Source organism: Panthera pardus, unplaced genomic scaffold (genome assembly GCF_024362965.1).
Source record: "Panthera pardus isolate Hobbes unplaced genomic scaffold, ASM2436296v1 HiC_scaffold_6, whole genome shotgun sequence".
NCBI lineage: Eukaryota > Metazoa > Chordata > Mammalia > Carnivora > Felidae > Panthera > Panthera pardus.
In genome coordinates, this window is record NW_026526991.1 from 62935647 (window position 1) to 62956805 (window position 21159).

The window sequence follows — 21159 nt, forward strand, 5'->3', positions numbered from 1 at the left end:
GAAAGGGACACACTTTGGAGTGACAGAAGAACGCAAAGGAGCCTCCTAGAACAAGAAGTTGTTTGGGACACAGCCCGCTCCTTGGGGCACGCTAGCCATCCACCCTGAGGCCAGGTCATAGGTCCGAGGCCCATAGCCCAGCGATGACCCTTCCAGAAACGAGAGCAGGCTCCACCCCAGGTCCCTGCACCCATTCCCCGTAGTCAGAGCGTCGAGTCCAACTGATGCTTCCAGGACCCCTTCCCTTTCTCCGCTTCCAGTAGCAATGGGAGGGGGAGAGGCCATGAGGAAGCTTGTTAATAGCTTTGAAGATGAAACAGGCCTGTGGCTGTGGATTGTTGACACAGCTACACTGAAGAGGCAAGCCTGGTTGGCTCTTAAGAGGCCGGGGTGATGCCAAGCCAATAAAACACAGCTATTGTCTCTTTGCTGCCCCTTTTAATGCCAGCTGCCCCTGGTGCATAAAAGGGCCTGCCACAGCCCAGGGAGCACAAGCCTTTGGCTCTGTCCTCTGCCAACTTCTCCACTGCTCCCACACCTTCCTATCTTCAACATGACCTGTGGCTTCAGCTCCGTGGGCTGCGGATTCGGTCCCAGGAACTTCAGCTGCATGTCAGCCTGCGGGCCCCGGCCCGGCCGCTGCTGCATCACCGCCGCCCCCTACCGCGGCATCTCCTGCTACCGCGGCCTCACCGGCGGCTTCGGAAGCCACAGCGTCTGCGGCGGCTTCCGCGCCGGCTCCTGCGGCCGCACCTTCGGCTACCGCTCCGGCGGCGTGTGCGGTCCCAGCCCGCCCTGCATCACCACCGTGTCGGTCAACGAGAGCCTCCTCACGCCCCTCAACCTGGAGATCGACCCCAATGCGCAGTGCGTGAAGCATGAGGAGAAGGAGCAGATCAAGTGTCTCAACAGCAGGTTCGCAGCCTTCATCGACAAGGTGGGTGTCCTTGATCACACCGTCCCTGAACCCGAACCGTGGTCAGGACTCCAGCGGGGCACTGAGGAGGGAGTCCGAGACAGGCCTTTGCCCACAGAAATCCCCAGCCAAGTCCAAAAGGGGAAGCAGTCACACCCCTAGGACACAGACAGAAAGACTAGAATCAGGAGCTGCCTATCTGATGGGGAAGACACATTGAAACCACGTAAGCAGAACTAGACACAGAAACTTTAGTGCTGAGAGAGAACATCTCCTCATGAGCACAGGGCTGCCAGGTGGGTAGTCAATGCTTTTGAGGTCAGATAGCCGTTTACGTGGGAAGGGGGTCCTCCCCACACAATAGTGGAAGACTGCCTGGAAGGACGGTCGTAGATCACACAGAGCTGTTCCTCTGCTACCTGGTTATTTGGCTGCTGAGTCGGGGCCAGAGTGGTTTATCCAAGCCTTGGGGCTCAGGATCCAGGGGTGAACAACAATCCCCACTCTGTGGGCCTTATAGGGGGGCAGGCAGTATATGGTCTGGACGCAGTTGAACCCATCAGCAGATGTCAGTGTCTGGCTCAAGTCTGCAGCCATCTTCCCCATGAGGGGACGAGGGAGAACTCTCCAACTAGAAAGCAGTTCTGGGGCTGGGGAGGGCTCTCTGGAGCCAGGCTGGAAAGAAGTCACTCTACAGAGATGCTCACCAGGAAGGACCCAAAAAGTCTGGAAATCTTTTTCAACAGACTTTGAAACAGTCTGTTTCAACACGAAACACCAAGGACAGTACCGGAAAAGACTTAGCAGGGTTGTAGCAGTCTCGAGACAAAGGGATCTGAATGAGGAAATGGACCGGCCGGGCCAGCCTCGTGGCAGGGAGATGGAGGTGAAATTTACCCGAGGCCCAATAGTCTGATTATTCTAGCGAGAGAAGAGCCCTCTGTGGGGCAGAGTTTTGAGTCTTTCCTCTGCCATTGTGAGGTTTCAGGCAGTCAGGTTAACATCCCTGGGCCTTCAGTTCTGCACCTGTAAAACGGGAGGGTTGGAGTACAGAGGAGGCCTGCCCTCAAATCCCGGGTGACTATCATTCTAATGGCCTTGTTGTTGTAAGGTTTCAATGATTGGCACATACATTATTTTTCAACTTCTGCAGGCAGCCTTTCTAAAAAGGCCAGCCTGCCCATCTGCACGCCGACAACCACAGCTGCCCTGTGTAGTAGCTGTCCAGCCTGCAGGTGCCCAGGCTCACTAAACCCTTTAGTGAAGTGAGCATTAGCCTCCCATTCCGCAAAGAGGTTAGCTGCTGTGCCCGAGGACACGTGCAGCAGCAGAGTCTGGGCTCGGCATAGTTTAGCACATTCCGTGGCAGCCCGTAATGGCCCAGGAAAGACGGAAGCGGGCTCTCAGGAAGGACTTCCAGAGGAGCTGATGAAGCCCTGGTGTGGTTTTGACATTACACCGGCCGGGGAGGACTCTGGGTCTGAGAGTTGGGGGCCTGCAGGTGCTGGTGCTGGGATCCCCGCCTCTTGCCCCCCACCCCCATCCTGTAAGAAGAAATTCTCAGGCTCTGCCTCTGGGCGGCAGGTGCGCTTCCTGGAGCAGCAGAACAAGCTTCTGGAGACCAAGTGGCAGTTCTACCAGAACCGCAAGTGCTGCGAGAGCAACCTGGAGCCCCTGTTCGAGGGCTACATCGAGACGCTGAGGCGGGAGGCCGAGTGCGTGGAGGCCGACAGCGGGAGGCTGGCCTCGGAGCTCAACCACGTGCAGGAGGTGCTGGAGGGCTACAAGAAGAAGTGAGTGCTGGAAGGTGCTGGCTCAGGAAAGGGCTTGAAGGAAGCTCCCAGCGCAGGGAGCAGTGTCTGGGTCTGTGGCTGGGACTCTGCCTGAGGATGGGGAAGAATCTGTACTCTGTCCTTCCTGGAGGCACATGGAGCCTGCAGGTGGGTCCTGGCCCGCTGGGAGATGGAGTTCACCTGGCCTTCCCATATGCAGGTCAGGGAAGTGATATTTTCTCCCTTTTTCCATCTACCAGACACTTCTCTTACGACCCCAGAAAAATTAACACCCCCGGTGCCTTTGAATCTAGCCTTCAAGGTCCCGGACGTTGCTTCTCAAGTTTACTCCTTGACTCAACCAGCATTTTCTGAGTGCCTACCAGGTGCCAGGCAGACACCGAGAAGGGTGCAGGCAATCCAGGGGCAAGGCGTGGACACAGTGCCTGTCCTCGTGGGGCTTGCAGTCTGCTGGGAAGCAGGTCTGATACGGTCACGGCACAGGCCATCTGTCATAAAGTGTGACACAGGATACAGAGGGTGCACACTGGGTATTCTATAGGATGCTGGTTTCCAGGGGTGGCTAGTAGCACTCTCAGCCATGAACTTGCCAGACCGCCAAACTCCCTGCCTCTGGCTTGGAGCTGGCCTTGCCCACAGAGCAGGAGGAAGTGGCAGGCTTGACTGGTACCGGCTGAGCCCAGAAGGGGGAATGACTGAGAGGGGTTCCCATTATCTATAGCAAAGCCAGGGGCAGAAGAAAGGAAAATGGAGCCCTGGGTGAAAAAAATACTCCCCCACCCTCTGCACACACACTCATGCACGTGTGCACACACCAAGGTTCCAGATCCTGCCCTCCTCCCCATCCCCACCGAAAAGATCAGAGGTGATGTGAGAATGGGCACTTCAGTTCTCCAGTGTATCTCAGCAGGCCTGGACAGGCAGCCTGACTTCTTCTTGGTCCTGCCCCACGTCTTCTGGAGGCGGAGGGACGAGCAGGGAGAGGGTCTAGGAATCAGGCGTGCTTCATGGCCAAGTTGAGAGCTGCTCAGGCAGCGTCCTGTTCTTCCCTCCCACCTCAGGTATGAAGAAGAGGTAGCACTTCGGGCCACAGCGGAGAACGAGTTTGTGGCTCTAAAGAAGGTGAGTGCCAGAAGCCCAGCCCCACCCTGAGTCCCTGGCTGTCCCCTCCTCACTGCCCCGCCACATTGCCGCCAAGCCCTCAGAGCGCCCTGAGGACAGCTGGCCTCACAGCCCTTTGAACCCCACACAGGAGGTGGACTGCGCTTACCTCCGCAAGTCAGACCTGGAGGCCAACTCGGAGGCCCTGATCCAGGAGATCGACTTCCTGAGACGCCTGTACGAGGAGGTGAGGGAGCTCTCAGCTGTGGTGCGCATGCCCAACCCCCTCCCCAGCCCCCCAGAGGCCTGCTGACTTGGAAACCCAGGCTTGAGGCTGGAAGGTTGCAGGGGAGCAAGGAGAGGGAAGAAGGGAGGCAGAGGAATGGAGAACAAAAAGGGGACGGGATTAGTAAGGGGCAAGAGAGGGCAATCCCCAGGCCAGCCCACACAAAGCATCCCACAGCCTTAAGCTGTTTTCTCTGGCAACCAATAGCCTTCTTTTATAGACTTGGCCCAGCAGAATGTGAATGGGGCCTGACACAGGGTCTGGGCCCTGGGAAGCATCCACAGCATTCTGGCAGAGCGGGAAGCAGCCCAGGCTCACAGGGGCCTAAATGTCCCTGAAGCAAGCATTTGAAAAGTGGTTGCATCTTCCTCTAAAAGGAATTTCTTAACTGTACATAAAGTCCTACAATTTCATCAGAGGATTATCAGCTCCGCATAGGAGACTTTGGCTCCAAATAGGTCAAAGAAAGTACAGGCATCAGCATCAGCGAGTGACAAAAGGCACAGATAACTTGCTTCTGCTTCTTCCCCCACTCCTACCCCCGCAGGAGATCCGCGTTCTCCACGCCCACATCTCAGACACCTCGGTCATCGTCAAGATGGACAACAGCCGGGACCTGAACATGGACTGCATTGTGGCCGAGATCAAGGCTCAGTACGACGACATCGCCAGCCGCAGCCGGGCTGAGGCCGAGTCCTGGTACCGCAGCAAGGTGAGGGGCACAGGACACCTGTCTCTTAGACATGGCAGCACGAGGGAAGCCAAGTATTTATTAAGAAGGCCTCTTTTGTCTGGAGTTTCTGATCCCGTGGGATAGTAACAGAATGCCACACAGCTCTCAAGTTATAATCGCTGGGCAGGGCTGCCATGTATAGTTGCACAGGCTGAGCACTGTACAACCTCCCAACCATCTGTGGTATCTAAATGGGAGGGAAACTGCATCCTGCGCTCAGAAGCACCTCTGCTTCTCCCCCCCCCCCCCCCCAGTGCGAGGAGATGAAGGCCACGGTGATCCGGCACGGGGAGACCCTGCGCCGCACCAAGGAGGAGATCAACGAGCTGAACCGCATGATCCAGAGGCTGACCGCCGAGGTCGAGAATGCCAAGTGTCAGGTACGGGTCGCCTGGGGCCTCCCCAGGGCCACACAGGCAGTGTGTGCCCCGACTGGCTCTCACCATTCATGATCCAGCCCATTTGCATGGCTCATGTCCCTGGTTGTGGTCCCTCAGGGGGACTCCGTTAATGAAGGGGAGAGGCCTGTTCTTGGGGTGTCCCCAGCTGGGGGAGGGGAGAGACTGGACACATGAGGGAAATGGACCGAGACACCCAGGACCATAACCCACTCTGTTCTCTCCTGGGCCCCAGAACACCAAGCTGGAGACCGCGGTGACCCAGGCTGAGCAGCAGGGCGAGGCGGCCCTGAGCGATGCCCGCTGCAAGCTGGCCGAGCTGGAGGCCGCCCTGCAGAAGGCCAAGCAGGACATGGCCTGCCTGGTCAAGGAGTACCAGGAGGTGATGAACTCCAAGCTGGGCCTGGACATCGAGATCGCCACCTACAGGCGGCTGCTGGAGGGCGAGGAGCAGAGGTGAGGCCCAACCCAGCTGCCCCAGGAATTACACTTGCCTAGATCTGCCCACCTTTGATTCCTCCATATCCCAGTCTCAGTCCCAAGAACTGACCCCAAGCTAGACTCTGGGGTCTTGGAATCCCAAGTTTCAAAGGACTGGATCTTGGACATAGCATCCAGAGAGAAAAATGAAGGTCAAGTGTCACTGTGAGGTCTAGAGTCCCAGAGAACCCAGGTCCAGAACCAAGATACCCACTCTCTCAGTTTAGAACATCCTCAAATTTTTCCATCCTCAAGTCTTTCAAGATCCACTCATTGCCTGGTTTCTAGGAGGTTACCTTGCTCAAGGGTGGAGTTGCAGGCCAAAGTGTGACACTGGCCTCATGCGACTGCCCAAGAGAACCTTCCCTTTCCTAAAGCTGGACCCATCCAAGTATGCCATGTATGGTTGTACAGGCTATGCACTGCACAAAGGCAGCCACCTGAAGAGCAAATAAGAGCTGAAATCCAGCCCATGCTCTGCTTGCCAAATAGTGTGGCCTGGCATTGCTGAAACTGCCAGAAAGATACTTTTTAAAAGGTATACAAGGGCATAAATATAGACCAAAAATAGACCTGAGATGATCCCTTCCCGCCTAGAGGAAATTTGAGGATCTCATCCTGACTTTTCTCTTTCCTTTCTTACCTTTTCTCCACTCAGGCTGTGTGAAGGTGTTGGAGCTGTGAATGTCTGTAAGTATCTTGAGCCCTGAAAAGGAAAATTTCCTGTTGGCAACAAGAATTCTCTGGCTGTGAGCATATAGAAACACTGCGGGGAGCGTTTCCATTAATTCCCTCAGTAAATGGTAGTAGGTTGGTCATGCAGCAGGAGCGGCTAAGGTTAGCCTGCAGGAAGAACTGGCCAGCATACATGGGGTAGGGGAATAACAGGTCACTGCAGAACGGAACCTGAGATGTCACTCAATACAACCGCCACCTTGTGTAGGTGAGGAAGCCGAGGACCAGAAAAAGGAAGGGACTTGCCCAAGTCGCAAAGCAGAATGAGTCTCAGAACTCAGGGCTCCTGGCTCTCCGACGAAGGTTCCTTCCATGCAGCTGAAGGCCCTTTGTGTCCTTCCCTTGAGGGTTAGGCAGATCAGAGAGGCCGAAGGAAGGTGGCCAGATGGGGTGGCCACCAGCAAGACCTCCCGACTGTGCCCTTGTGTCCACAGGCGTCAGCAGCTCCCGGGGCGGGGTCGTCTGTGGGGACCTCTGCGTGTCCGGCTCCCGGCCTGTGACCGGCAGCGCGTGCAACGCCCCCTGCAGCGGGAACCTGGCGGTGAGCACCGGAATGTGTGCGCCCTGCGGCCAGCTCAACACCACCTGTGGAGGGGGTTCCTGCGGGCTGGGGAGGTGTTAGGCATCCCCAAGAGAGAGCCAGAGAAGCCCCTCCTGCCTGCCAGATGTGCCCCTGCCTCCACCTCCAGCTGAGAACAGCGGTGCCTCGGTAGCTCTTCCCCTCGTGTTCTGAGAATACACCATGCGGCTCTTTCCCATCAGCCACTCCTCTGCTCGTACTTGTCCTACTGGAGGGGGCTGCTGCCTGGGAATGGACCCCTCCCTTCTGCTGTGTTGGCCTCTGGCCCCTCCCAGGGAGAAGGGCTCTCCTTCCCTGGCAGGAGCACTGCTGGAGGCCTCCCCTGCCTCTCTGGTCTCTTGTCTCCTGTTTTTCCCAATAAACTGGAGGACCTGCTTTCTGTGCTGTGGTATCTTGCTTTCTTGGCCTGAGCCCATGTCCACTGACCGGTGAGCGCCCCGGCCCCACGGGCCTTTGAAGACTGGGGCAGATCTGAGCTGTCTCAGGGCCTGGACACCTGCAGGGCCCGTCCCCAGACAGTGGCATCCTCCCCTGGCCAGGTAGTTTGGGACTTCTTCTTCTGACTGGTTCTGAAGGGAACCAAAGGAGGTCATGGTGTCGGCTGGAAGGCAGTTGGGGCAGTTGGTTCTAGCCTCCTTGCCCCTCACATACACCCCACTTTCTTGGTACACCCTCACTCTCTCCCCTCCCCACCACCATGACCACCCACCCACACAGCACAGCAGCAACCACCTCAGGTGGCCGCCCTGTGTCAGTTTGGACCCCACCCCACCCCATTCCCACTGCTGCCCATCAAACAAGGAGAGATAAGACCCCTGACACCCACCTCTTGCCCATCCTTCCCACCCACCCCCCCATACACACACCTCTTCAGCACCTGGGACAGCCTCCTCAAAAGCCCCGTAGCTGGTAAGAGCATACCATCTACTCGTTTCCTCAGCTCCCCTCCACACTACTCTCATCCTCAGATACCTCAGAGCTTCAATCCTAAGGCTGAGAGGGCTCCTCTGTCCCCTGCATGGCCTGATCTCTCCTGTTCTCCATTCAGGAAGAGTGGAGGAGTTCTCAGGAGGAAAAGCTTGAGAGGCCTCTAACCTCATTCAGGAAGAGCCAGGCCTGGAATAGCCTTCCTCAGACCCCAGCCCTCCTGTGCAGTCTACTTCCTTCTCACTGACCCTCTTCATTTGTCCCTTTGCCCCAGCTGTCCCCAGCCCCCATGCTGGCCACTCTTCCTCCAGGCCCTGCTCCTTCCCACCCATCTCCTCAAGCTGTTCTACGAGGACCCGCTACCTTCCCTCACTCCCTCCTGGAATCCCTGGGGCCCTCTCGGTTCCTCACCCAAGCCCCCTAGGTTCCCTGTGGCCCTCTGTCCCTCCCCATTCCTGAGCCCTGAGTCTCAGGCCCTCCACTACCTTCTTCTGCCTGTTCTGCCTTGTTTCAGGCCCTCAGCTGCTCCCAGGCCGAACCTCTCCCTGGCTCATATCCCTCACCCAGACAACCTTGCCCTTGAACTTTCAGGTGCCTTGGGGCCCTTCTCTCACCTCTCGGCACACACTGCCTGGGCAATGACATCGGTCTCTGGCCTGCAGTTACCACCACAGTTAATGGCCTCCTTGATTAAAATCCCCCAGCTGCACTTCCGAGTCCGGATGACTCTCCCGATGCCCGACCTCACTCCCCAGCTTCAGACCCACTTGCCCCAGTTCCTACAAGACATCTCCACTTGGCAGTTCTGGAGACTCTTCTAAGCCAACAGACCTTCGGACTGAACTCACTATTCGCTCTCTGCCCACCAGAGCCTCCTCTTGTGTCCCCTGTCAAGATCATTAACACACTTGCCCAGACCTATAATCTCCCCATGCCTGCATTCTCACCTTCAAAACCAATCAACCCCCAAGTGCTTTCATTTTCTATCTCCTAAGTACCCCTCTAAACCATCCCTTTCCTCTCTCTCTGCTGCCACCACCCACATTCCAGGCCCTCACCATCCTGGCTCGAGTGCCGGTCTTCTTGCCTCCCAGCCCACACCCCACAGCAGCCAGAGGTCTTTATAAAACACAAGTCTGACCTTTCAGTGGGTCCCCATTGCCCTCAGGATGAAGTCCAGACTCCTGAACACAGCACACCAGTCCTATATATCTGGCTTTGACTGATCTCAGCTCCTCTCCCCCACTCCCTGTCGCCCCTGCCTTCCTCCCTGCCTCTGGCTCAGGATGCCTTGAACACATGTCAAGTGAGGGCTGGCCCAGGGGCTGTGCAAAGGCCTTTCCAGTTCTGACTTTCTTGCGCAGTGACTCTGAACTCTGCTCTGGGATCATAACACTCCCTCCCCAGGGACTTACGGAGGATACTATAAGGACTGCCAGCCTTGAGATGTCATCCAGGTGCCCCAGAGGATCCCAGAGAGACCCCATGCCTCTGGACGGGATGTGCCTTCCTTCCACCCTGCCAGTTCAAGGCACCAGGCAGGACTGACGCTGCATACTCTCCGTCTATTAGAGCCTCCTTTCCTGGGTCCCTGAGCCCCACCTCCTCCATCACAACTGCCACCTCTCCAACAACGACAGGTACAGCCACAAAGAGGCCTGGGCCTTGGTACTAGGAGCAAAGGAGAAGCATAGTTGGAGGAACATTAGCCAGGGAAAGCTGGCTACCTCCTGAAGGAAGTAATATTGAAGCCGAGACCTAAAGAAAGAGCCAGAGTTTGTTTATTCAATCAACAAATAACTATAGAGCATCTAATATGTACCAAGGACTGTTATACAAGCCAGGGTTCATGGAAGTGATGGAAATAATCACAGATGCCTGTCCTCCAGGAAGCTTACATCTTACGGCAAGAAAGTAAACATAAGTAAGGAGTTAACCAGGAGGAAGAGATGTGCTCCAGACAAGGGAAGAGCATGGAAAAATCCAGGAACTCTAATAAGTCCTAAGGCTGGTGGGGAGGAGGGGGACCGCTCTCCAGTGTCATCAGAAAGCTTAAGATGAGCCCTTCCTGTCTATACTTTTCCTTCACGGCCCACTCCTACCCCCACCCCCAACTCCACCCCAGAAAAGCTTTGCCCGCGATCATTCCTCATTCCTACTTCCTTCCAGGCACTTTTCACATCATCTTGCAGAGGTAGATGGCATGGGCCAATTCCAGGCTTCACAGAGAGCCCTGTGCCTCCTCTCTGGAAAGTCTGCATTGACTGTGAGGAACATGAGCTACCTGGATGTCAGACCCTTGTGGGCTGACAAGCCTGAGGTAAGGCCAGCTGTGGTAGTGATCATACCCAGAGTCACAGTCCCTCAGCGTCTGTCTGGCCCTGCCCAGCAGTGGGAGTGAGTGCTCATTCAGTTATCACCCCAAAACATGGAGAAACTGAGGTTCCAGAAGCTGAAAAGCCTTGACCACGCACTCTTGGTGACTAAACCAGGACGGGAACCCCCAAAATTCCAGACTTTCCACACCCAGCCTTTTTCTTTTTTTTTTTTAAATGTTTAGTTTTTGAGAGAGAGGGGGTGTGTGTGTGAGCAGGGGAGGGGCAGAGAGAGAGGGAGACACAGAATCTGAAGCAGAATCTGAGCTGTCAGCACAGAGCCCGACGCGGGGCTCGAACTCACATACTATGAGATCATGACCTGAGCCCAAGTTGGACGCTTAATCAACTGAGCCACCCAGGTGCCCTGCAATACCCAGGTTTTTCAACAACCCTACCCTGCCTCCTGCTGTTTACAGGCTCGAAATGCTGTGCCATTATGATACCACAGTAACAGTAATAACAATAATGATGGCAGCTGTCAAGTATCAATTATGTGCCACACTGCACTCTAAACTTTTATTTGCGTGGTCTCACTGAATCCTCTTGTGGTGGCTGTCTTCAGAAATGGCCCCCAGCTATTCCTCCCCACTCTGTACGTGCTACTCACTCCCCATCAATCCTCATTGCCCCTCCCCCGGATCTGGGCGGGGCCTCTGACTGCTTTGACCGATAGAATGTGGTGGAAGTGGCACTCTTGGGTTTCTGCACCCAGACCTTATGAGGATTGGCAGCATGTGGAGGAGGACAGAGGCTCCTGGCCATCAGCCCCAGCTGAGCTCTCGGCCAGTGGCCAGTGCCACATATCAACCACATGAGTGAAGCCACTTGGACCTCCCCGAGCCCCCAGCCAATAATATGAAACAGAAGAATCATCCAGGGTTCATCCCAGGGACCATCAGAAATATTGTTGTTTTAAGCCACTAAGTGTGGGGATACTTTGTGAACAGCCATAGATAAGTGAAGAAGAAATCCGTACCTGGAAGGAGGGTGCTACCACGAGAAAACCTAAGACCTGTAACATTGTCAAACCAGGAGATAGAAACTTCACAGAAAGTCAAAAGCTTGTTTTTCAGAGAACTGTTTCTCCCTAATCAGCTACTGTGTCTTTTCTGTCCCCACTAACAAATACGCTAGCTGTCTCTGCAGAAGCCTAGACTCAAGGTCAACTCATATGGTTCCTGCCCATGAACAGGCAAAGCCCTGCATTCCTTACCAGAGACAATGAACCCATCTGGTTTATACCCGCTCTCGGAGCATGCCCACAGTCCCTGCTCCTTGTCCTGAAATAACCTCTTACATTAGGGGCTGAATTTTGCCTCCTTCTGATGCTAAGAGTCCACCCCCAAGTGAACATGGGATGTATGTTACATGCATGTTTGCTCAGGGAGCACGCTCGATCTGTTTTCATGAATAGTCATAAGTTTCCCTGCCTTTCCATTAATATATATATATATGTATACATATATATATATAACCTCAACTCCTATGATTGTAAAAAACTTGTTCTCTCCCCCTTCACCAAGGTCGATTGGAGGCTTGCCGTCATCCTGTCTCTTCATTTGGCTGCCTCTTGAATAAACCTTGTCCTTTCTGCATACTCAACGTCTCAATGATCGGCTTTGCTGCACGTCGGACAAACAAACCTGGGTTCGGTCATGACTGGTTCTGGGACCAGGCATCAGGCATAGTCTGAATGTCCTCCAGGAGACCATTAGAGAAAGCTGGATGGACAATGAAGAAGTTATTACTAGATGCTGTAAAAGGTGACCCATATCATGTAGTGGTGACAAGTTTGGCAGTACTATTGCCTGTGGTGACAAGGAAGGTACAAAGGACATCTATGGAGCTGGGGATCTGGCCAGGGTTTCCAGGTAGAATGACCAAGGTGCCTAGCTGCCTACAATAAAACACAAGAGGACAGAGATGGACTGTGGAGGGAAATGTTCGGCTTTTTAACACAACTCAGAAGGACAGTCTTTCCAGTCAGCAAAAGGTTCTCAAAGTAAGAAATGGCTGCAGAACAAAGATCAAATTCAAAGCCCTGCCAGTAAACCATGCCCTCAAGCAAAAGCCAGATGAACACTGGCTGTTAGATCATTTGCTGAGATCTCAAAAAGATTTAATTCATGGCCTCTTAGACTCACTCTGTGGACCAAAAGTTTTCTAAGCATCTGAAAGGCGCCATCAGAGATATTCTGTCTACTAAGGAACAGGGCTTCCAAGAATCTTTGGTATTGTCCTAAAGCATTGTGACTCTCAGTCTAAGGTTGAGAGGAGCCTATCTCAAAGAGATTTATGGGGATAGCTTCTGTCCAGCAAATTCTGATACACCAAAAACAACATTTTTAAGTTTTTTTTAAGTTTATTTATTTTTGAGACAGAGCATGAGCAGAGGAGGGGCAGAGAGAGAGAGGGAGACACAGAATCCAAAGCTGGCTCCAGGTTCCGAGCTGTCAGCACAGAGCCCGACGTGGGGCTTGGACTCACAGACTGCAGGATCATGACCTGAGCAAAAGTCAAACGCTTAACCTACTGAGCCACCCAGGCACCCCAGAAACATTTTTAAAAGAACTACAGCCGTTCTCACGAAAAGAAATAGAGATAGTTCAAGATGAAAACAGTCCTCTGGTCTCCAACCTCCTATAGACAGGAAGCAGGCTAAGAAAACATGAGCCACTTGTCATGGAAAAGAAAGAGCGATCCAGAAAACGGAGCCAAGATCCCAAAGGATAGAGCCAAGAACAGAGGAGGACCACTTCCAGAGAGCAAAAGTGGCACTAATGACACTCTACAACGGAAGGAGGTAGCAGGGCCTGGCTGACCATACTTGGAATTGCTAAGAACCAGTGACTTCTCAGTGCCCCCAATTTTTCCTCCCTCTAAATGGGAGTGCCCACTGTGGCTATCCTACCCCCATCTCACCGTTGCAGGACAGGTGTGTGGTAGACATAAAAACTCTTAATTCACAGGTCTTCAGATAGAGATAAACCATAATGGGGGGGGGGGTGGTGCTGCAACCAAGGAACCATGTCCCAAGAGCCTTGTGCATACCTGGATCTGATCCAAATAGTGAGATCCTGAACTTCAAGCTGATGTCATGACCTGATGAAACTTTGGGGGATCTTGGGAGGGAAAGAAAGGGAAGCTCGGACTGTGGAAGCAGTTTGACCTAAGTCACACATCTGGGAAATGGCAGAGGCAGGACGCTGAATCAGAAGCCTAGTCTGACTCCAACCCCAGTGCCCTTTCTCTCCCCCACACTGCTTGTCTCACACTCCTTCCTTCTGTTCTCATCTTCACACCTTTCCTCATGCTCTTTCCTCTCCGGGAATGCCCCTGGGGTGGGGGGTGGGGGGCAAAATCACCCTGGTGGAGAACTCCTACGGCATACGTGGCCATTTCTAGAGACATGTTGGGTTGTCACAATGGATGGGGGTGGGGGAGTGCACCCGGCATCTAGCGGGTAGAGACCAGTGATGCTGCTAAGCACCTTGCAATGTTCAAGACAGCCCCCCAACAAAGAGCGCTCCAGCCCCAAATGTCAATATTGTTGAAGCTGAGAAATCGTGGTCTAGAGAAATCCATGACCACATGTGATTCCCTGCATCGCTGGGTCTTCTTCTGTGTCTCCAAGGCTTGCGTCGCTCAAGATCAGAGGGGAGTACCCAGTGCCAGTAGTAACTAAGTGGCTGGAGGGGTCCTGAGGAAATCTCTGGCAGGGAGCTCCTATCACAGGACAGCCCTGGCACTTTGAAAACTCTGAGGCACCGGGTTTGATACGCTACAGTTAGTTTATTGGAAACACAGAGTGAAACGAAGACAAAGGGGCTGACAGTTACGTCGCTGGGTTTTCAGAAGCTTCTGCAGGCAGCCCTGCAAGGAGATGCTCTTCCCTTCCACGGCCATGGGCCTCACAGAGTTACAGGAAAACCACCGTCAGTGTTCCCCACCTCCCTTCCACAGGATCCAGCGCACTGGCAGATTCCCAGGAAGTGGAGACAGGGAGAGTCTAGGGCCTGCCCTGTCCCCGCAAGCTTAGGTGAGGGAGTCGGGCAGGACGAATGAATCCAGCAAACAACACAGAAGGCAGAAGAAAGGATGAATCCTCAAGATGATAAATCCACTACTAGGAAAGGCTACGGAAAGAAGCCAAGGTGCCGCCCCAGGTGCATAGGGCTCAGGGCGCCCGGGGGGGTGGCGCGCAGAGGGAGCACCCAGGGAGGACGTGCCGAGGGTGCACATCTGGCGACTGGTTGTTGGGGGCGGGCAGCTGGCGGTCGTGGGGCAGCGGCGGGGCGATCGGGGTCGGGCCGGGCGGAGGGGGACGTGGCTGCGCGCTGGAAGGGGCGCCGCGGCCTCTTAGCACTTCTTATAGCCCACACTGCAGGCCCCGCACGAGTTGGTGCCCACCACCACGTTACCGCTGCAGGGGGCGCTGCAGACGCGGCTGGTGACAGCAGGGGCAGCACCTGAGGCGCAGAGATCGCCACAGACGACGCCACCGCGGGAGCTGCTGACACCTGCATGGGAGGGGGAGGAGAACGCATCAGGCATGGCCACGGCCAGGCTGCTTGGGGGTCGCGAACACGTCCCTCCCAGAAGGCTTGGGGCTCCCCTGACGGGAGCAGGCGGGAAGGGAAGAGCTACTTACAGACATTCACAGCGCCGACGCCCTCGCACAGCCTGTTGGGAAAGGAAAAGAGAGAGGTCGGTGCCATGGGCCAGAGGCGACAGCGAGGTCCGTGCCCTCCTTCTGGGCACTTGTTTTGGGGAAGGGGCTATAAACGCACCAATCGGGAAGCCCAGCTGCCACGAGGGCTCTGGAGACAGAATGCCCAGTGCGCCTGGCTGGCTAGCAACCTCAGATTTGCCCTGCCCTCCAATCCACCTGCCTCCTGATCGAGAGTATCTACTCCTAGATCCCCTGTGAGGGTGGAATCCAGGGACCCGCGTAAGGGCTCCGTGCCTGCCACGTGGTGAGCAGTTCAGACCTGTCGGCTGCTATGATTGCTGTTGGTTCCGATTGACTTGTAAACGCATTCGAGGAAGTGCAGATTTAAGTTCCTAAATCTGGTCTGACTGCGGTCACTAGAACGTGGGCCTCAAGAGGGCAGAACATTTTGTCTTGTCTTTTCCCCACTGAAGAATCGACAGTGCCTAACAGTGTTTGGCCAATAAACAACTGTCGCATGAATGAATGGGATTTTAGGGCCCATTTAGAACAGGCTGTCTCCATGAGCTCCTTCATTTGACGGGTGGAGAAAGCGAGGCCCAGGGAGAGGAAATAACCGGTGATAGAGGCAAGGCTATAATTTTGGCCACCTAATTCCACTCAACCCTCATTCCCTTCCCACACAACGCAACTCCTTAAGGTAAGGGAACGGGAGTCCCTCTGGTTGCATCATGGCAAAGGGTTGACAAAGTCAGCTTCAGGTGTGGGGAGAATTTGCAGTCCACCACCTACTCACTCCATGCCCAGGGTTCATAGATGACCCACACCAAAGCTTCTGAGTTCCCCGCTTCCACGAGCCCTATGTGGTGGAGGGCTGGACTTCTCAGTTTCCAAAGCTAACGCCAGGCCTTCCAAACTCAATCCTGAGATACTCTTCACTGTGGAATTGTCCACTAATGAAACTTCCCTGACCAACCAAGGGGCAACATTCTAGGAGTGTTGTATACATAGGAGATGGTCAGCTGCCCTCCAGCCCTGCCACCTCCAACACTAGCAAAAAGCAAAAATGCCCAGAGCAGGACACCGCTGCCTCAAGGGACATGCCCCTGCTATCTGTCCACCTTCCGCCCCACCTACTGCAATGGATGACCACTTAGGGCGGCCCACTGTGCTTACGATACATAACTGTGAGTTGATAAAATCCCCCATTGAGTCAGTCATTACAGGATAAATATGAACTCCCGAATGGGGCCAAGGCCAGCCTTGAGACAAAAGCTAAATGCTGGATTATGTGCAACCAAGGCCAGGAGGGGAAAGACACGTTCAAGAGAGGGTGGCTGAAAGCCCAGACTAGGATTTTCGGGAAAACAATTACTAGGGCCTGACTCCTGGCTCTGAAAGGCAGATTTGCAAAAATACCAATCTCATATGAGCACATAAGTGGGCATGACTGACTAAAAAGGAGGCTAGAAACAAACTGAAAGGACTTTCTCAAATTACCTGTAAAGATGCAGGATGGGGAGATTTGGAAATGGGAGTCCAGTGATGCCAGAGGGCACATGGCACGTTGGGAACCCAGGCAGGGCTGGGAGAGAAAATAGGCTATTGTACCCACCTCTGCTCCTCGCCCTCCAGCAGCCGCCTGTAGGTGGCGATCTCGATGTCCAGGCCCAGCTTGGAGTTCATCACCTCCTGGTACTCCTTGACCAGGCAGGCCATGTCCTGCTTGGCCTTCTGCAGGGCGGCCTCCAGCTCGGCCAGCTTGCAGCGGGCGTCGCTCAGGGCCGCCTCGCCCTGCTGCTCAGCCTGGGTCACCGCGGTCTCCAGCTTGGTGTTCTGGGGCCCAGGAGAGAACAGAGTGGGTTATGGTCCTGGGTGTCTTGGTCCATTTCCCTCATGTGTCCAGTCTCCCCCCTCCCCCAGCTGGGGACACCCCAAGAACAGGCCTCTCCCCTTCATTAACGGAGTCCCCCTGAGGGACCACAACCAGGGACATGAGCCATGCAAATGGGCTGGATCATGAATGGTGAGAGCCAGTCGGGGCACACACTGCCTGTGTGGCCCTGGGGAGGCCCCAGGCGACCCGTACCTGACACTTGGCATTCTCGACCTCGGCGGTCAGCCTCTGGATCATGCGGTTCAGCTCGTTGATCTCCTCCTTGGTGCGGCGCAGGGTCTCCCCGTGCCGGATCACCGTGGCCTTCATCTCCTCGCACTGAGGCGGGGGGGCGGGGGGAAACAGAGGTGCTCCTGAGCTCAGGATGCAGTTTCCCTCCCATTCAGACACCACAGATGGTTGGGAGGTTGTACAGTGCTCAGCCTGTGCAACTATACATGGCAGCCCTGCCCAGCGATTATAACTTGAGAGCTGTGTGGCATTCTGTTACTATCCCACGGGATCAGAAACTCCAGACAAAAGAGGCCTTCTTAATAAATACTTGGCTTCCCTCGTGCTGCCATGTCTAAGAGACAGGTGTCCTGTGCCCCTCACCTTGCTGCGGTACCAGGACTCGGCCTCAGCCCGGCTGCGGCTGGCGATGTCGTCGTACTGAGCCTTGATCTCGGCCACAATGCAGTCCATGTTCAGGTCCCGGCTGTTGTCCATCTTGACGATGACCGAGGTGTCTGAGATGTGGGCATTGAGAACGCGGATCTCCTGCAGATGGTGGGGAACCTGTTTACACCCCAGCCTCACCCACCACAGTGTGGACCCAGTCATCTCAGCCCTTACCTGGTCTCTACCCCAGCTCCCACTACAGCTTCATGGACTGCAGCCGCCCACCCAACCCAAATCCCTGGCCAATCAGTCCCAGGCCCCAGCCCCCTTTTCTAGGCTGGCTGCTTCTTTTCGACCTGGACCATGGCCCCTCACCTCCTCATACAGGCGCCGCAGGAAGTCGATCTCCTCGATCAGGGCCTCCGCGTTGGCCTCCAGATCTGACTTGCGGAGGTAGGCACAGTCCACATCCTGGAAAAATGGGGCGTCTGTGAGCTCAGAGGACCCCGGTGCTCATTACCCCAAACACTCCCCTCTCTTCTCTCCCATTCATGGAGGCCAAGGGAAAGGACTCCTACTGTTCTATTCCCATGCCGTCGCCATACTTTCTGACCTGCCTGGGGTGGGTTTTGCAACCTCCTGCCCTTCTGAGAACAAACTCCTTTGTGCCTGAGATGGGCCGCCAGCCTTTCTCTCCTCTTATGGTCCCAGCTCTGCTTCTTACCCTCCCTATCCCAACAAGCCTGCCAGACTGACTCCTTGCTCGCCACCTCGACCCCTCCGTGTCCCCTGGCAGTCCTCCAAGACCACCTGGTCACTCCGGGTTCAGCTCCATCCTCCCCAATACCCGGGGACCGGGCCCCTCCTGTTGGTCAGACTTCCCCCAGTGCTAGATAGGACGCTGTCCCTCAACAGAGAGACTGGAGCTGCCCTGCCTCCATGGGGTCCCCGCCAGAGACCACAACTTCTAAAGCACAGTGGGACATGCGCCGGTCAGCCCAGCCATCCCTCGCTCCAGGGCAGGGTGTAATGCACAGTCCAAGGTTCTTGCCCTTCATCGGCGACCTGAATGAGCCTTCCATGACCTGACCCCTGGGATTTCCCAGCCCGATTGGGCCAGGTCGTGTGCCCCACGTGGAGGTTGAGACCCTCTGGGTCTCCCCAGGAAGAGTCTGTCATTCCGAGATCCCTGGTGTCTGTGCTTCCGGATCCCACGTCACTCACCTTCTTCAGAGCCACAAATTCATTCTCAGCTGTTGCTCTCAGAGAGACTTCCTCCTCATACCTGAGGCAGAAGAGGGCAGAGAGGGAGGTCAGGGAAGGGCGGGTCTCACCAGAGGCCGTCTCCCTTTCATATCAGTGGAGGGGGCAGTATTAGTGAGCTCCCAACAGCTGGAACACAGCAAATCTGCTGGCTCCGTTCTGTCTGGTTGGATCTGGAACGGGTCTAGGATCCTGTCTCGACTTTAAATTGAGGGGTCCAGAGAGCTAAGGTGTGGGACCTCCCAGCCCCGTTCCCACAGCTGCTGTGAAGTCACCTTAGGAGGCACATAAGGACTCAACCCCAGCCCCATGCTAGGAGAGGACAGTGTCACCTCTGGGGCACGGCAGCCCCAGCCTCCCCTCATCTGGCTGTCCAACCTGGCTCAGGTGTGGGGGCCTATGACACCCGTCCCCCATCGGCACTCAGCACCCCAGGCAGTGGCATCCGGGGCCCCAGGGCCTGTCAGTCCCGAACCACCAGACGCTCAGGTGCTACAGGTGGGAAAACTGAGAGGTCAGTCAGCAGGAGGCAGCCAGGGAGCCTGCAGAAACCTCCTCCCCACGGGGCCTGGGGGACAGCCTCCAAGAAGGGAAGGCTGAGTAGGGGACAGAGAGGTCTCCTGGGGGCATCCCGGCCCCACCCTGAGGCAGGCATCTGGGCAAGAGTGGCGCAGCTGAGATGACCCTGCCGCGCAAGTCCCCGGCCTGCATGGCCCCTCGTCCTTCTGGAAAATTCTTCTCAAGTCTAACCCAACGGGCTCTAAGCCAAGTCCATCTCCTGTGCCCAGCGTCACTCCGGGCCGCACTCACTTCTTCTTGTAGCCCTCCAGCACCTCCTGCACGTGGTTGAGCTCCGAGGCCAGCCTCCCGCTGTCGGCCTCCACGCACTCGGCCTCCCGCCTCAGCGTCTCGATGTAGCCCTCGAACAGGGGCTCCAGGTTGCTCTCGCAGCACTTGCGGTTCTGGTAGAACTGCCACTTGGTCTCCAGAAGCTTGTTCTGCTGCTCCAGGAAGCGCACCTGCATTCAGGGTGTGGGGAGGGGTCAGATGGCTCTTGGTGTCCCGAAGCCAATTCGGGGTGGGGCTGGGGTGATTGCTTTAGGGGCAAACTCCCAACCCCGGAGCTCAGCAGAGCTTGGCAGAGATGGGCAGTGGGAGACAAGGTGACTCCTGGATTTCCCTCCTGTGATCTCTGTCTGGATTTTCTCACTCAGGGATGGGAGCAAGGGGCTGGGCAAGGTCAGCGTCTGCTCTCAGGTAAAGGGAGTTCTCCAGACCTGGTGAGTCCAGATGGCATGTGTATTCTGGAGGCAGGTAGAGGTCTCCGGTTGGCCTCTGGCTCCCCCTGTCTCAGTGCCCAGCCTGAGTGCTGAGCATGGGTGGGCTACAGGAAGGGTGTGATCAAGGACAGCCACCCACTGGCTCACCCTGCGGGCCTCTTCCTATTTCTTGTGTCCATTTTGGTGTCTGTGTGTGTGCATGTTCTGCCCTCTTCCTCTGACAGGCCAGTTCCAAGCCTGTCCTTGTGTCTCCGTGGGGACCTGCCTGTCTGGACAGAGGTTGCGTATAATGGCAACACTATCAAATCAGGAGCCTCCGCTCTGTATCCTGATGTCCTTGGTCCTCATGTGGCCTGGGTGTGTGTCCATTTCGTCCATGAGAGCGGGAGCTCACCTGGACCTCCTGTCTCCTGCCCCTGACTGTCTTCAGCCTAGCCCAGGAATCGAGGGCTCCGGAAGGGTGTGATCAAGGACACCCACCTTGTCGATGAAGGCAGCGAACCTGCTGTTGAGACACTTGATCTGCTCCTTCTCCTCGTGCTTCACGCACTGCGCATTGGGGTCGATCTCCAGGTTGAGGGGCGTGAGGAGGCTCTCGTTGACGGACACGCTGGTGATGCAGGGCGGGCTGGGACCGCACACGCCGCCGGAGCGGTAGCCGAAGGTGCGGCCGCAGGAGCCGGCGCGGAAGCCGCCGCAGACGCTGTGGCTTCCGAAGCCGCCGGTGAGGCCGCGGTAGCAGGAGATGCCGCGGTAGGGGGCGGCGGTGATGCAGCAGCGGCCTGGCCGGGGCCCGCAGGCCGACATGCAGCTGAAGGCGCGGCCAGCACAGTAAGATCCACAAGTCATGGTGCTTCTTGGGGCAAAGGAGGCTCTGAGGAGGGAGACGTACTAATGGAGGGTACGGTGACTGAAGTGTTCAGGTCTTGGACATCTTTGGGCCCTTTATATATGCGGGGAGCCTACTGCGTCCACGAGTTAGGAGCAATTAGATGTCTTTATTGGCTTGGGTTGTTTAGCTGCTTTGGCTCCTCCCTTATGTGCTTAATTGAGGGCCAGATGCGGCCAGATGTTTATGGCCTTTTACCCAAAACTGCACAATGTTTATCTTCAAAAGGCC

The 21159-nt window shown here is 55.7% G+C and overlaps 2 protein-coding genes across 2 annotated transcripts; one reads left to right on the forward strand and one right to left on the reverse strand.

Moving 5' to 3' along the window:
* The first annotated feature begins 476 nt into the window (after positions 1–476).
* On the forward strand, positions 477–7397 carry LOC109249152 (keratin, type II microfibrillar, component 7C). Its single transcript, XM_019419451.2, has 9 exons — positions 477–937; positions 2501–2709; positions 3771–3831; positions 3962–4057; positions 4644–4808; positions 5084–5209; positions 5463–5683; positions 6366–6397; positions 6877–7397. Exons 1-9 carry the CDS (start codon positions 554–556, stop codon positions 7062–7064), a joined length of 1482 nt encoding a protein of 493 aa, XP_019274996.2. The 5' UTR covers positions 477–553; the 3' UTR covers positions 7065–7397.
* A 6702-nt stretch (positions 7398–14099) lies between these two features.
* Positions 14100–20949, reverse strand: LOC109249141 (keratin, type II cuticular Hb6). The gene is made up of 9 exons (XM_053895704.1): positions 20520–20949; positions 19570–19778; positions 18721–18781; positions 17872–17967; positions 17491–17655; positions 17089–17214; positions 16615–16835; positions 14979–15010; positions 14100–14847 (listed from the first exon to the last, which is right to left on the reverse strand). The coding sequence occupies exons 1-9, from the start codon at positions 20886–20888 to the stop codon at positions 14687–14689; spliced, it is 1440 nt and encodes a 479-aa protein (XP_053751679.1). The 5' UTR covers positions 20889–20949; the 3' UTR covers positions 14100–14686.
* Between the last annotated feature and the right edge of the window lie 210 nt (positions 20950–21159).